A 16662-nucleotide genomic window follows, 5' to 3' on the forward strand; every position below is an offset into this window, starting at 1 on the left:
TTGTCCCACTGATCTCTGGATTACGCTGGGCAGTGTTCTAGGATGTTGCTTTCTATTCCCCTTTAACAGTTACTCACACTTAATATCTACACACAATCACATTTAACACTAAGACTGTTCCCGCTACCTAAAGAAACTGCCTTTCCTCGCTATCGATGGCTACCTATTGTTAAGTCCAGGGCCCCTTCTCATCACTATCTGATTTTTCTGCAATTCTCATGTTCCAGCCTCCTCTTATCTTACAGCCTGCCCAGTTCTGCTTCCTTTACCAAATCCACTTCCTCCTGCTGCTACAGAGGCAGCCCCAAGCTTCTCCTCAGCCCTCACAAGTGTACGTTAGTCACTTCCTCCCTGCCCTAACCCTCTCCTGTGGTTTCTCCAGCCCTGGCTTCTCACAAGCTCTAGTTGTGTATTTCCACAAGGATATTCTACGTACAACACCAAACATGCCACACCCATCATTATGTACAAATTTGTTCACCAACTTGTCCTTCGTTCATTCACTACCAACATGCATGAATACATCTCTTTGGTGAACATGTATCACAGGTTCAAGCACCGCGCCAAACGTTTCACATATGTCAACTTTTTCAGCCTTACAGGGTACACTGCAGAAGACAAATATCCCCATTTCATAGATGGGGATACCCAGGACGGGAGATTGATTTGTTACTCTGTGAATAAGTGGTAAAGTCAGGTTTCAAAATCAGTCTGTTTCAAAGAACATGCTTTAAACAAACACTGTGCTACCTCTATTTGCCCAGGACTGAACCTTACCTAGACTTCCCCACAACCAGGCACTATCAGCTTGAGAAGACAGGAAATGAGGGGATATAAATTTAATCTGCCGGTTATGGCCTTACCTCGTACATACCAGGTCCCTGGCTGTGCTCTGCAGAGGACTCTAAGGCCCAAAAGTCAGCCACAGGACTCAATAACACCATGACCATGACTTCATGACCTCCTCACACAGGAAGCCGGCATCTTTGTTCGAAAAGACCCATGTCTGGTCAAACCTCTCCTGTGTCTCTGGTTCCCAGAAAACAGCATAGGAACCTCATTCACAGCTACTGCCCATACTTGGGAAGGTCAGGAGACCAACAAAGAGCAAAGCTAGCACAGGTGCTCTGCTTTGCTTTGAGAAGTCTAGTAAATAACCACCATCCCAGACAAGAAAAGCAGCAGCTACTCCTAACACTCGAGAGAATGACATCGGATCCTATGTGTTTCCCACAGAGTGTCAGGCAGCTCTCCCACAAGCAGACTGAAAATTATGTTGTCTCTGATACCAAACAAATACGCTTTAGATAGCATGAGGATGGATTCATCTGCAACCACAGCAATTCTCAGAGTCTCACCACCCCTGCAAATCTCCAAGGGTATTTCCTACCCCAAACCCCTAATGGAGGCTTTTACGGACTCAACCTGTTTTTTTCTCTAATCCCCACTTCCCCACCCCACCCCCCAAAAATACTGCTTCTAATATCAACACTAAATCAACACAAATATTTTCAGGCCAGGTTTACTCAGTGCCAAGACACCTAAAAGCTCCCCAAAACCATATCTTACCTCTTCTGGCACAATAATTAATGGATACTTGTCCTCAGACAAAAAGTTGAAAATGACCCACACTTTAAATGCATCATCTTCGGTAACAAGTAGTGGACTCTTCGTGAGGTTCTTCTTGACGCAGAGGGTCCAGCACATTCTATTGAATTCAATCTTGTCAAAGTTGTCTTGGACCTAAAAAGGAAAGAAGAAAATTCAAAAGCCAATCCAGAATAAGGTCACACACACACACACACACAGCACATGTGCATGCAATAAAGTAGGAGAGGCTTCTTAACCAACAGCCATATCGAATATACCTGCTCCTTATACTAAGACTGTCAGTAGCTCAGCTAATAATTCTGCTTAGCTTGACCTTGAGGCGGCATCTGTCCTCGACACTAACTGAGCACAGATATCTATTGGACCTTTCAAAGCTGAGCCCGTTTTTATTTATACAGGCAAAGAAAAATCTTGTTACAGAAAAACTGTTTAACTCAAATCCTGAGACATCTGTGCCATTCATTTCTGACTCTAAAACTCCAAGGGCCAATTACTGTACTAGAAATAAATGGCAAAAAGAACTTGATCTCTGCTCTTAACACATTTAGTTTATCAGGGAAAACATATTCCAGTGGACAGTTTTAATATTAGTATATAGTCAGTAGTTCCTCATTCCCCTCAACAAGAAAAGTTTAGACCATAATTATTACTTTCCAGAGACAGACAGCCACTCAATACTAGCCTGTCTCTCCAAGGAACACGAAAACAATTATGATCCGGAGTGGCAGCTACTGTAACTGAGACATGCAGAAGGTTCCATGGGAACACTGAGCAGCTAACCCCCCCGAATGTGGGGCTGGTATACTTGGGCTGAGGTGTGGCTCCCTGGTGGAATGCTTATGCAACATGCTCAAGGCCCGGGTTTGAACCCCAACATTGAAAAAGGAAAAAGTCAAACAGATTAAGAATGGGATAAAGCATGTTCCCGAGTAGAGCAGAATGTGAGAGCGTCCAGAGGTGGCAACAATTATGGCCAGTTTAGAAGAAGCATGGGTGGCTACTGCACGCTGGAAGGCCTCAGTTGGACAGGGTCCACCCCGTGTTCCTTTAAAGAAAAAAAGGAAGCTTATTAGAAGAACAATGAGTAACCTCAGCTCCAACATGAGCAAGAAGAAAGAAGCACTGCTAAGCCAGTACAAACCGGAGTCAAAGTTAGAACTTCAGTACAAGTCAATCAAAGAACAATCTAGTGGGGACCCCACAGAAGACAGCACTGCACCTGGCCTGGGGGCTCTCTGCCACTCACTAAAGTGGGTCTCCACTAAGCCCGGGTCACATTCTCATGTTCAGGTGTCATGGAGCAGGGAAAATGAGGACCTGTACTTTCTGTGTCTCCATGTGACACAGGTCTCGTCCCACCAAAGCCTGAGAAATGTCTCTCAGAAGAGATCAAAGGCCGGCCAGACCAATACCAGCAAATGTCCACTGCAAGGAACGTTGAGTCTACGAAGAAGACCAGACTGGGAAGAGAATGGCCATTCGTGGTAAAGAATCAGGACGTTATGTGCCCAGCTGAAGGCTCAGTGGTCCTGGGACAACATGGGAGGCACCATGAATGGAGAGCGGCACAACAGGAGCAAAGGATGTGCTGTTTCTTCTTGGAGAAGCACTGTGCTGTGTGTCATGGGAAGAAGCCCCTGCTGCCCTGAAGGAGATGCCTCTCTTGATCTCTAACAAGAATCTGTGGTGGCAAACCAGCCACTGAGAAGCAGAGAGAGGCTCTCTGTACTCTGTCATCAGCCCCATCTTGTTGTGGCATTACGTCCCACACTTGGACCACGTGTGGCAGATCCCTGGATGGAACGTGGCAGCCAGTGTCCCTGCTTTACTTGTTTACTGATTTAGGCCTAACGCCATTTACTGAAGGCTTATTCATATGGGAAGGTCAGGGGACAGCTTTCAGGGGTTGGTTCTTTCCTTCCACCACAGAGACCCTGAGGACCAAACTTGGTCAGACTTGGTAACAAGCACCTTTACCAGATGAGTCATCTAGACCCACCCCCTTTTTAAGTGCCAGGGATGGAACGAAGGGTCTCATAATGTTAGACAAGCATTTCAATTATAAAACTAATACATCACCCCTAGACTCACTTACACTTCATATTAATTTTATAAGTTGAATAATCACCCATTTTATAGCAGGAACCAGGTTCAGAAAACAGTGAGGTGCGGTAGTTTTGGTACACATCAAAACTAAAGCTTAAAGGCCCATTCCTTCCACTCTGCCAAAGACAGAGGTCCCCTGTCAGACATGAGTTACTATGCAGAACTAGTTCCAACAGCACTGACACCAATTCTACCCACAGCGTGGGGGAAAAAAGCACTAAGTGGAAGACAGGCCATGATGGAAATGACATGTGCACAAGAGTATGTATTCCTGCTCTGAGGAACAGGAAATGATTCCTGTGTGTAGTAAATCACAGGATTCCCCCAGGCAGTAGCCTGATACATAGCTAGAAAAGTGAACAGAGGTCAAATCAAAAGGGCTTACAATTTTAAGAAGCAGTACACAGGCCAGTTTAGTGCTTGGTAAAAAGATGGCACCTGAAGTAGACCTTAAAGTATGTCGAAGGCCAGCTGGATGGCTCAGTGGGTAAAGGCACTTACTGCTAAACTTGGGTTTGACACCTGGATGCCACACAGTGGAAAACTGACTCCCATCAAGAGGTCCCCTGACTGTGACATGTATACATTATGGCATGTGCGTGCACACTAAATAAATGTTTTTTTGGTTTTGTTTTTTTAAACGCAGGTGCATTGACAAAGATAAGGAAAGGCATTCCAAAAGCAGAAGAGGAAATGGCTCAAGCAAAGGCATGGACGTATCCCTATGCACTCGTACGCAGGTAACAGTGAGTATCCAACTTGGGCTAACCAGCAGGAAGATGGCAGATCAAATGCCAGAGGCAAGGTGATGTCAAATGTATGCACCAGGGGAAACAAGCCGAGGCTATTAAGGCGGGAACTGGCTCTGTGTTTGTGGAAACACACTAAGTACACTGACATATTACACAGGGGTTCCAGCAGATAGAAGGAGGGGTCAGAAGACAGCGGCAGCAGTGAGGGAATGAGCTTGGTAACAATGCATGGGTACCAACAGGTGCACAAGACAAGGGAGAAGGAAGGGGGTGTTCAGGTGTGGCATCTTTCAAGTTGACATCCTAGGAATATTTAGAGATATCAAAAAGCAGAGAAGGGGAAATACAACCTACAAGAGGCAGACTTGTGAACCAACTAAAAATGGCACCATGCTGGCCACAGAGAACATAGGGCAAGAATAAATGGAATCAACAAAAGAACTGCAAGCTGGGCACAATGGCACACACTGTAATCCCAGCACTGGGAGGTGGAGGCAGAGACCAGGAGTTCAAGGTCATCCTCCTCCATTTGGTGAGTTCAAGGCCACCCTGAGTTAAGAACAAAACCAAAACCTAGAAGGCGGGCAAGTTTGGTGATACACACCCGTGATCCAGCACCTGAGAGGCTCAAGCAGAAGGAAAATAATGAGTCTGAGGCCAATATGGACTGCACAGTGAAACCTTGTCTGGAAAAATAATGATACTCACATCACATTCAATGAAGAGAAACTGAAAGCTTTTCCTTTAAGAAGAGGAATAAAACAAGGACATCTACCCCTGTTCCTCTTTGATATAATACTAGAAGTTCTAGCCAAAGCAGTGAGGCAAGGAACATGAGTAAAACACAAGTAAACTGGAAAGGAGCCAGCCAACTAAGTCCCTAAGTGCAGATGACCGAATCTTACATATAATACATATCTTCTTTCAAAAAAGGTAAACGACTTGCGACAAAAACTATAATGTAGGGCTGGACAGATGGCTCAGAGGTCAAGAGAGTTGCCTGCTCTTCCAGAGGTCCTGAGTTCAATTCCCAGCAACCACATGGTGGCTCACAACCATCTATAATGAGATCTGGTGCCCTCTTCTGGCATCCAGACAGAACACTGTATACATAACAAATAAATTTAAAAAAAAACTATAATGTAAAGCACTGCTGAGAAAAAAATAAACAGGTAGGAAAGCATCTCATCTATGTTCATGGATTAGAAGACCTAAGATGTTCATAACACCTAGAGTAATTACAGTCTATGAAATTCCTATCAAACTGGCAATGCATTTTCTTGAAGAACTAGATAGAGAAAAAAAAATCTAACATGCATATAGAATCTCAAGGGACTCCAAACAGTCCAAAATAATCTTACAAAAGGGGCAAACAAAAACAAAAAAACAGCTGGGGCCTCACATTGCCTAACTTCCAAACACATCGCAAAGCTAACATAATTAAGTGTTACACTATGTAAAAACAGACATGGAGACAGACAGACAGAATTGAGTCCTCGAGCATATAATCATGTGATCTTCAATAAAGGACCAAGAACACACAGGGAGAGACAGTCTCCTCAACAAGGAGTGTTTCTGAGACTGGGTATCAACATGCAGTGGAGTGCTCTTTGCCTAACACTATATTCGAGAATTAACTCAAAATGTCTGGAGCTGCAGCTCAGCGGCAGAGTGATTACCTAACACACACAAGCCCTGGGTTTGATCCTCAGCACCACATGACTGGGCTAGATGGCCCACCTCAGCTCTGGGAGGTGAAACAAGAGGGTCAGAAGCTCAAGATCATCTGTAGCTACATAGTGGGTTCAAGGCCAGCCTGGGCTACATGAGACCCTGCCTCAAAAAAAGAAAAAAAAATTAAATCAAAGTGAATTAAAGACCTAAAACTACACAACTTCTCAAAGAAAACATAGAAGAAACACTTCTAGACTGGCATCCTGTTTTTAAAAACCATGCATGTATAAGAGGTCAATTGTTAGAAAAACAACATATTCCTACAACTCAGTAACAACATTACCCAACTTAACAATGGCCAAAGGAAAAAAATTGAATGAGCAAACAGCTTTACTAGCAAGCCTGTATCTATCTCCAGAGAATGTCAACAAATGGCCCATATAAACCTGTGAAAAGATGTTCAAAATTGCTTATCAAAGGAAAATGCAAATCAAATACAATGAGCTATTAGCTCATACCTGTCAGATGAGCTACCAATGGCCACCATCAAAAAAATATGTGAGGTGAGGACATACAAACTGAACCCTTTATGTGCTGTTGCTAACACTGAAAAATGGCACAGCTACTGAGAAAAGTGGTGTAGGTGTTCCTCTAAAACAAAACTACCACATGACCCGGCAATCTCTTTACTGGGTAAATATCCAAAGGACCTGCAAACAGGACCTTGAAGAGACCCTGTACCCATACCCACTGCAGCACTGTCGAACAACAGCCAAAAGAAGCCTTGCCATAGGTTGTTAAAAGTACAAAATCCATCACCTTCCAATTAAAACAGAATTCAAAAGCTTTCACCTTAGGTACATGCCAAACAAAGCAAGGCGACTCGAGTTGGGGATCCAGGAATTCCCCTTGCATATGCCAAAACATGGCTTTTGAGGTTCTAAAAATAAGTAAATATATGTGATCTTGCTAAATACAGCCAAGTGTGGTGGCATGACCCTTTAATCCCAGCAGCTGGGAGGCAGAGGCAATTGGCTCTCTGTAAGTTTGAGAGGCCAGCCTGATCCACATAATGAGTTATAGCCCATCTTAAAAATAAAATGAAAAAAACAATCAGCCTACCAAGTGTTTGACTGTATGATACTCTGACCATACACGTGGTGATAAGAGGGGACTCGAAGCATCTGCTCTGTGCACACATCTGTGAAAGGACCAACAAGAAGCAAAGGAACCTCACAGTGGGAAAAGCAAATTGTAAGAACACAACCCATTTTTGTAAGCCTTTAAGAAAAAATACTTGGGAGGGGCTCATGTAGCCCTGAGTTAATCACTATGAGGGCTGCTTGGGAGAGGAAGTCAAACCTCAGTAATGTAGCCAGTGGTGCTACCACACTCCAGCAAAAGGTCACGATACGTGGCCCTGGGTAGACCCGTGGATCATAAAGTAAAACCGAAAACAAACCAAAAGACATGAAAGTGGGATGGGGACTTGGGGGAGGACCAGTAGGGCTGAGAAGAGGACAAGAGAGAGAGGAGGGATGAAAGTGACCAGAATGAATTATAGATATGTGAAAACTGTCAAAGAATAAATTGAGTAACTTCACCTAAAATTACTCATATCTATGCAGCACATATTATAAAGCTTTTTCTAATGTGAGAGAAATATTCATAAAATGCAGGGTGGTGGCTTCCTTTAGCAAAGAAAGAGAGAAAGGAAAGAGTTCAGAGTAGATAGACTAGGCAAGAGACAAATGGCAGGTTGGAAATATAAACTCCATATATCATGTCTGTTTGTTCATTTGTGGCAAAGATCTCACTCTGTAGCCTTGGTGGACCTCAAACTTATAATCCTCCTGCCTAAGTGCCCCTAAGTTCTAGGGCTATAAGTATAAGCCACCACAACTGGCTAACCATTGTAGGTCTTACCTCCAACTGCAGGACTGGGGCTGTACATATGCTTACTACTTGTGGGGTCAAATAAGACACAGCCCTTCCCTCACATCTCCTGTCTCTGCAGCAGTGGACAGACAGACTAACCCATCCACTGCTGCGATGAAGGGAGGGCAGGTGGCTCTGGGCTCCAGAGTGCTGGAGACAGACTACAGGTGCACGGTGGGCTGTCCAAGGGCTGATTACGGACTTCTAGGAAGATGACAAAGTGCAAGAGACTGTTTCTTATATCAATTCATAACTTACTCTTTGTCGATTGTTGAAGGCTTAAAAATAATAGTTTTCTGGGCTGAGAGATGGCTCAGAGGTTAAGAGCAGTGGCTGCTCTTCCAAGGGCCTGAGTACAATTCCCAGCAACCACATGGTGGCCCGTAGCCATCTAGAATGAGATCTGGTGCCCTCTTCTGGCACACAGGCACACATGCAGGCAGAATGCTGTATAAATTATAAGTAAATCTTTACAAAAATGGTTTTCCACATCTACTGGGATAGCTACAGTTCTAAAAGTGAGGAAGGAAAGAACAGAAAGAAAGAAGAAAAAGGGGGACTCTATCTGTCAGTGAGTGTGTAAATAAAATGTGGTATATCTATCAATAGGATATCATTCATCCACAAAATCTAAATTACTTACATATCCTATAACACGGATGACACAAAATACCACATATTGTACAATTCCATTAATATAAAATATGCAGAACTGGCAAACCCGTGAACAGAAAGTAGGTTATGGTTTCCAGGAGGGAGAACTGAAAGTGATCTGAAAGGATGCAGGATTTCTGTGAGGGGTGATGGAGCAGGGAGCGTCCTGACAACTACTGTAAAGTCCTTACACTTTAAGATAGTAAATGTAGGCTAAGTGTGCTGGCACAGAGACCTATGAACCTAGCACTCCTGGGACTAAAGCAAGCAGACTGCTGCATGTTAGAGGCCAACATGGACGACACAGCAAATACGCTGAGGTCAACCATAGCTACATGGCAAGAAGAAAAAAAGAAAAAGAGAAACTGAGTATCACAGCGCATGTCTTTTATCAGGACACTTGTAAAGCAGAGGCAAGCAGATTTCTGTAAATGTCAGGCAGCCTGGTCTACATAACAGAATCCAGGCTAGCCAGCAAAACTTTGTCTTAAAAAACAATGAAGGAAGAGAGTAGGCACTGGGAAGGTGGTTCAGTGGGTAGAGTGTGTTTGCCACACAAGCATGAGGACCAGAGTTCAAATTTCCCGAAATTCACATGCAGCTGAGCGCAGTATCGTGTGTCTGTAATTACAGCACTCCTGTGTACAGAGAGATGGGAGGCAGAGACATAATTAGCCGAGAACAGGCAGTGGGCAAAGAACAAAGGGAATCGGAGGGGAAGAACTCAAAGTCAAGGTAGTCGTTCACACCTGCACACACACACGCACACACACATGTACATACGCACACATGCACCTAAAAGGGGATGAGTTTGTGCTGTAGATGTGACTCAGTAGCAGAGTACTCGGCTGCCTTGCACAAGACCCTGGGCTGATTTCCAGAAAGCAAACAAAAGGACAAGTCTTATATTATGTGAATTATACCATAATGGAAAAAATAATGGTTTTATGAACCATAAACCCAGAGCAAAGGTGTGGCGGTGGGAAAATGCAGAAGGGAAAAGGGGAAGGCTCCTGATGGGGTCACACACATTCCATCTTCAACTTCCTTCCTGAGTCCATTATTCTAGCCCAGTGGTTCTCGAGATGTCAAACGCTGCCACCCTTTGACACAGTTCCTCATGCTGGGATCACCCCACCATAAAATTATTTTGTTGTTACTTCATAACTATGATTTTGCTACTGTTGTGAATAGTAACACAAATACCTGATACACAGGATATCTGATATCCACCCAAGCAGACTGAGAACCACTGCTCTAGTTCATACAAAAAAACAACAAACCAACCACAAATCCTTTCCAATAGAAGGCCATGTTTTATTCACATCGACAGCCCCTGTGTCTAGTACGCAGGGTTCAGTTGTTCTTTTGCTTAACTAGTTGGTGGCTCATGTTTCTAATACCAGAACTTGGAAGACTGAGGCAGAAGGACCTCCATGAGTTCAAGGTCAACCTGGGCTACAGAGTACAGAGTGAGTTCAGGCCTCTGTGGGCTACAGAGCTGCTTCTTCTTTTTCTTCTTTTTAAGTTGTAAGCATTTCCTAGTCACAGCACTCAAACTGGACAGTGGTGAACTGACCTTGCCAGCACAGAACACACATTCCAGAGGCTGAGCCAGATCCCAGTCACTGCTGTCATATTGAAGAAGCACAGGGTGCTGTGAGAATTCTGGCTCACTCTGAAAGGGTGGGGCGCTACCTAAGGAAGTGACTAGAGGATGAACAAGAACTGCCTGTGTTCTAAAGTGAAGGACTAACAGTCGAGGAAGTAGGAAGAGCCTGGTAATTAGAGGAACAGAGAAAAGGCCAACACAGTCACACTGAAGTGCTCAGCCCAAATGCCCACCAGCTGAAGGTGTAAACAAAAGTCCATGAGAGGTTTGGGGAGGGGGACACTGAAGACACGGCCCCTGGTTAAGAATACTTGCTGCTCTTGCATCTTGCAGAGGAACCCAATCCAGGGGGGGAGCTGATGTCCTCCGCTGGAATTTGTGGGCACTACACACGCATGTATAAACACAGGCACATGCGTGACTCAACACACACACAAATAAAACTAAAAATAAATCTTTAAAACAAATTTTAAGACTATGATTCTGCCATAAGAATGGAAGTAAGGCTGTTCTTGGGAAAATCCTGGAAACCGACAAGGTGACAGATCCCAGTGACAAGCTGGACATGGGATGATTTAATTAATAATGAGTGCCAAACGCAAGCAACGGCTTGCTTAGAGCTGTGGGGGAGGATATTATGCATGCTAGTAGAAAGGTATTTTTTGAAAGGGAACAATCAAGACTTCTAAAATTGGTTATGGTGATGGCTATACAAAATTAGCCACTCTAAAAACCACCAAACTCTAAGGCTAAGTAGGTAAATTGCACGGAATGTGAATTGAACAAAAAAACTGTTACTTTACTATTTCTTTAAACCACACTGCTGTTGCGCTTACTGGCCATGGAGTGAAGGAGCATAAAGTCACTGGCAGCTCTCATCAGGAAACCCTTATTCACTCCTCAGCCTTCAGCAAGGCGTAGTGGTGTGTGCCTGTGATCCCCAACCTCACAGGGGTGCAGGTAGGGCAATCAGGAGTTCAGGGTCATCCTTGGCAACTGGGCAAGTCTGAGGTCAGACTGGACTACATAAACCACCTCCTCTCCTTAACTGATTTATAAATATAATGAAAATCTGGAGGGTAACTTGGTCATTGTAGCAAATACAAAACTAACTTTCAAGCTGGAAAAATGGCTTAGCAGTTAAGAGCACTGGCTGCTCTCCCAGAGGACCTGGGTTTGATTCCCAGCACCCACCTGATGGTTCACAATCACCTAGAACTCCAGTTCCAAGAGATTTGACCCTCTTCTGGCCTCTGCAGCACCAGGGTAAACACAGTACACAGACATACACACAGGAAAAACACATATATCAAGTAAAATACAAAAGTCTTTTAAAAACCTACTGAACTTTAGAACAACATAGGCAGATGCAATGAGAAAGAACTGGAAAAGGCCTAGGGTAATACTTGCGAACAACAGCACCCATACCCAACGACGGTCGAGTAATTTGGACAGTTAAATGTACAGACACTCAATTACTAGCAGAAACCAAGGAACAGATTTTATGGAATCAGGATGACTCACTGGTTTTTTTGTTTTGGGTTTTTTTTTTTTTTTTGGGGGGGGGGGACTTTCTTTCTTTTTGGTTTTGGTTTTTCTATGTAGCCTTGGCTGTCCTGGACTCACTCTGTAGACCAGGATGACCTCGAACTCACAGAGATCCGCCTGCCTCGGCCTCCAGGAGTGCTGGGATGACAGGCGTGTGCCACTGCCTCCAGGCTTCGGCAGCTTCTTCTGGCCTCCTTGGGTACTGCATGCATGGGGTACACAGGCATGCATACAAGCAAAACACTCATGCCCATAAAATAAATAAATATTTTTTAAATTTTTCAGAAACTCTACCAAAAAAAAAAAAAAAAAACCCTTAGAAAAAGAACAGGTTTTATGCAAGAAATGTAACTATTGTATGAGCACCAAACCTGGTAAGGAAGTACAGAAAAGGAAAAGTGCAGAAATGTGAGGCTGTAGGGCCAGAACTCTGAAGACAGTGGCATGCTGCCTGCTCTTTCCTATGCACCCTTCCAAAACACAAGCAACAACACAGAGAAGATTCTGCTGGAAAGCACGGGCATCTCCAACGTGAGCTTGGCATGTGGCCAATGAACTACTGGTTTTAGTTGGCTAGCCCAGATGAACCTTTAATACTCAAGGCAAAGCTGACAACAGTAAGGGTCAGCAGGCCTAGTCAGCCACAGATCCCACAGAAGAACGAGACGCTCAGAAACATGCTGTGCTCTGTGTAACTAATAAGAAATAAATAGTTTAGAAAAAATAATAAGCACCATGGCACAGGTCTGTAACCTAAGCACTCTGGGAGGCAGAGGCAGGCAGAGCTCTGTGAGTTCGAGGTCAGCCTGGTCTACAGAGTGAGTCCAGGACAGCTAAGGCTTCCTGGAAAAACCCTGTCTCAAAAAACCAAAATAAATAAACGGATAGATAGATAGATAACCAATTTGTCTTCAATATCACCTTCAAGTAATCCACGTATAATGTCTCATTTCAAAAAGAGGAGGAGGGAGAAAGAACGAAGAAAACCCACAAAACTGGTGTTTCAAATCCTTTCACTAAAGATGGAATTTAACAAAATTAAACCTCAGGCAAACTATTCGGTAAACAACAACAGACTGGCTAACCATCCGATGTCTCAGAAAAACTGAAAGTAAATCCTATCAGTGTGACAAACATCAAGATTGACAATCAGGAAGTAAGTGCAGAAGCCAAATATGAAAACTGTTTTTTTCTCCTCCCAAGACAGGGTTTCTCTACTTTGCAGACTGGGCTGGCCTCAGAGGTCTACCTGCCTCTGCCTCCCAAGTACTGGACTGGGGAGGGACAGCTTAGTGGTTAAAAGCGCTGGTTGCTCTTCCAGAGGACCCAGGTTCAGTCCCCAGCACTCACTTAGCAAGCGGCTCACACCTGTCTGTAACTACAGCTCCAAGGGATCCGAAAGACACACACAGGCAAACATCAATGCATATAAAACAAAAATAAATCATTAAAAATGAAAACTACTTTTTGGAAAGCAGGTTTCAATATAGTATATTTCAGGGCCCCAGACTATTCAGAGTAATGCTCCCAGGCAATAGCAGAAGACTTAAAGAAAGCAACCAATGGACACATAGAAACAATAAAGAGAATCCATCTTAAGGTACTTCAAACAACTGGACGGAGGTCAAGATAGTCTAAAATTATCAGAAAGTTTTCAAAGTAACTCCACCCCTGACTTCAACCATTACTTCCCCTATGCAGAAAATAATAATAATAATTCTGAAAAAGAGGATTTAGTCTGTAAGAGAACAGTTAAAGGAACACTGCTGGGAGAAGTTAAATGGTTCAAGCTCAAGTTTTATTTACAGGCCAGCAAATTGGCTCAGTGGATAAAGGTGCTTGCCAACAAGCCTGAAGACCTGAGTTCAATCACCAGAACCTACAGGTTGACCTCTAACTCCACCTTCTCCACCTTCATACAGACAATAAACACATTCAAATGTTACTTTAAAATGTTTTAATCCATTCGCCCCTTATTGACTAAGAGACTTCTACTCAGAGTAACTCACAGAGTTACCACTGTGATCCAGCAAAGCTATATGAACCAGAACATACGTCTAGCAAGCGTATGATCAACAACTCATATTTTCACAGCATAACGAACAGCAATCCCTGTCTCTCACACTACTAGCTTTTTTCTCCCCAAACCAAATTTCAAAACAAGATGCTAATCCTATCTGATTTAACCCCACAGCATGGAAGCCCTGCTGCTTTCCTTGAATGGATGGATGGATGGATGGATGGATGGATGGATGGATGGATGGATGGATGGTAAGTAAGCAGGATGGTGGCCAGGAACCAAGGAACAGGGACTCACTATTCTCACATCCTCAATGGCTCCCTGACAAAGCTTTCCTCCAAATTTAGTGGCTCATTTTGGACTTTCTCAATACTGCCATCTTTTCTCCCCAGTTATTGGACTTTAAAGTATCAGACTATAAGAGTGTTTCAAAACGTAAAATGCAAATCTGAAAATATACTACCAAGGGGAACAAAATATAGTAGTAGGACACAGAATTTCAGAACATAAAGCCATGCCCCTGCCACTGATTTAGCCCACGTTAATCCTAGTGCTGGAAAATACAGCAATCTCCAGACTTCTGAGAATGCCTTGGCATGTCTCACAAATTCCTAATAACATGAATAATTCTCCTTACTGCCTACAATTTCTGCTAGTTATGATTTTGGAAATAGGGTCTCATGTAATCCAGGCTGGCCTTGAACTTACCCTATAGTTGAGAATGACCTTGAACCTCCTTCATGTTGTGGTGACCCCCAACCATAAAATTATTTCATTGCTACTTCATAACTGTAATTTTGCTAGTCTTACAAGTCATGATGTAAATATCTGATATGCAGGATATCTGACATGCAACCCTCAAAGGCGGTCATGACCCATGGGTTGAGAACCGTTGTCTTAGGGTGTGTCTGTGATGCCACTCCTGGAGAGGATTAACTTAAAGAAGATGGTCCATCCTCACATGGATGGCACCATCCCTCGAGCTTTAGTACTAAGACTTAGTAAAAAGGGAAAAGAGAAAATGGCTGAGCTCTATAACATCATCCCTCCGCCTAGTCTGCCTCCTGGTCTGCCCAGATGTGAGCAAGCAGCCTCATATCCCTGCAGCCACCGCCATAGCACTGCCATAGCCATAGCACTGCCACAGCCATAGCAATGCCCCATCATGATGGACTGTGTCACATTAAACCATGAGCAAAAGCATCCCCCTCCCCGGCCCCGCCTTACGCTGCTCTTGTCAGGTACTGTTATAGCAACAGGAACTGGTGCACGTCTTAGGAAAAGCCTAAGACGAAGTTGGCCGAGTGATCCCCACACAGCAACAACAGTCATACCCCTGTTTAACTCCATCGTACTCATTCTTTAATGGCCACTGCCAGCACCTGGACAGCCACATTTTCCAGGATAAGCAAAGCACCCTGAGAGAAGATAGACACAGAGCAACACAAACACATTTTTAATTCAAAGGACCCGGGTGGGTGTCAGCCCAGGAGGAGGAAACCCTAGCCTCATTCCCTCCGATCTCCATGGCCTCTGGCACCCAGCTTCTTTTCTTGTTTTTTATTTTTGTTTCTTGAGGCAGGGTTTCTCTGTGTAGCCCTGGTTGTTCTGGAACTCAGAGATCCCCCTGCCTCTGCCTCCAGAGTGCTGGGACTAAAGGTGTGTACCAACACTGGCCGGCTCATGCCCAGCTTCTTAATGCGCTCACCAAAAAGGACTGCCTTGGCACACTTGATGTACAAAAAGCAAGCAAAGCTGTAGGTGAGGAAAGGTTAGCATCATACCTTCTCCAGAATGAACTTGTTTAAATATGGCATGTAGCCCTGATTGGAGACGGGCCCCTCATCGTCATCTCTGAAGTGTTCTTCCAGGGCAACGGGGTCATGAGGAACCTTCAGCACCGTGCACAAGTTATGGGAAAGGACCTAGGAGGGGGTAAATAAACAGTGTAAAGACACCCGCTTAGCGCCACACAGCACCACAACGGTGTGAGCACAGCATACTGCTCCCTCCCCTACGCAGAAGATGAGAATGATCTAGCAAACACAGGGTCTCGCTCAAGTGCTGCACCCATGCAGCTCTTTCATTCCTTCCAACTTTTGTTCGCTTCAAGCAAGCCTGTATGTTGGCTGCTCACTAAGGGCCAGGCTCCACGCAAGGTCTGAGAACAAACACTCCTGGCCGATGTATTAACTAGTCCATATTAAGGAGGAAAAGGGAACGGGAGCAATAGAACATGTTCAAAAGTAAACTTTTCCCTTTGCCAAGGAGCTTGGCTGTCAGACCTTGTTTACAGAAAGAACCTGGCAAAAATGCTGTAAAGCATTTTGGAGAAGGTGTTTGACCTGGGCAAGATGTAACTGTTCTAGACTCAACTTTCCCATAGAAAGGGCCACACTCATATATTAGTATATCAAGTATTAATCATTAATCCCTAAGTGTACGGATCTCTAAATTTTGAGGGGTTTAGGCTAAATCTGGCCTCAGTATAAAGACCCCAGACAGGCACCGTGTCCCTTGGGCGGCTCCAGCAGAAGACTTGAGTATGCAGTCAGCCTGGGCAGCAAGTTCCGGGCCAGCCTGAAAAAGAACAGCCACAGACACACCAGAGAGAGAAGGCTGAGGGCTGGAGGTGCAGCTCCATGGCAGAGTGCCTGCCTGGTGTTCCAGCCCTGGGTTCCATCCCAGCAAAAGACAAAAGAGGAGTGCGGGGGGGGGGGGGGGGGGGGGGGGGGGGGGGGGGGGGG

At 44.4% G+C, this 16662-nt stretch overlaps 1 protein-coding gene across 1 annotated transcript in view; it reads right to left on the minus strand.

Annotated features, from left to right (window-relative positions):
- The window catches only part of Swap70 (switching B cell complex subunit SWAP70), a 62046-nt gene that overhangs the window by 25140 nt on the left and 20244 nt on the right, over positions 1 to 16662 (minus strand). The window contains exons 2-3 of the mRNA XM_055627498.1: positions 15700 to 15840; positions 1570 to 1743 (exon numbers count right to left, since the gene is read on the minus strand). Coding sequence (XP_055483473.1) covers positions 1570 to 1743; positions 15700 to 15840 — 315 coding nt within the window. The remainder of the gene's footprint in view (positions 1 to 1569; positions 1744 to 15699; positions 15841 to 16662) is intronic.

The sequence above is a fragment of the Psammomys obesus genome, unplaced genomic scaffold, assembly GCF_907164565.1.
Source record: "Psammomys obesus unplaced genomic scaffold, mPsaObe1.curated_primary_1811, whole genome shotgun sequence".
Classification (NCBI taxonomy): Eukaryota; Metazoa; Chordata; class Mammalia; order Rodentia; family Muridae; genus Psammomys; species Psammomys obesus.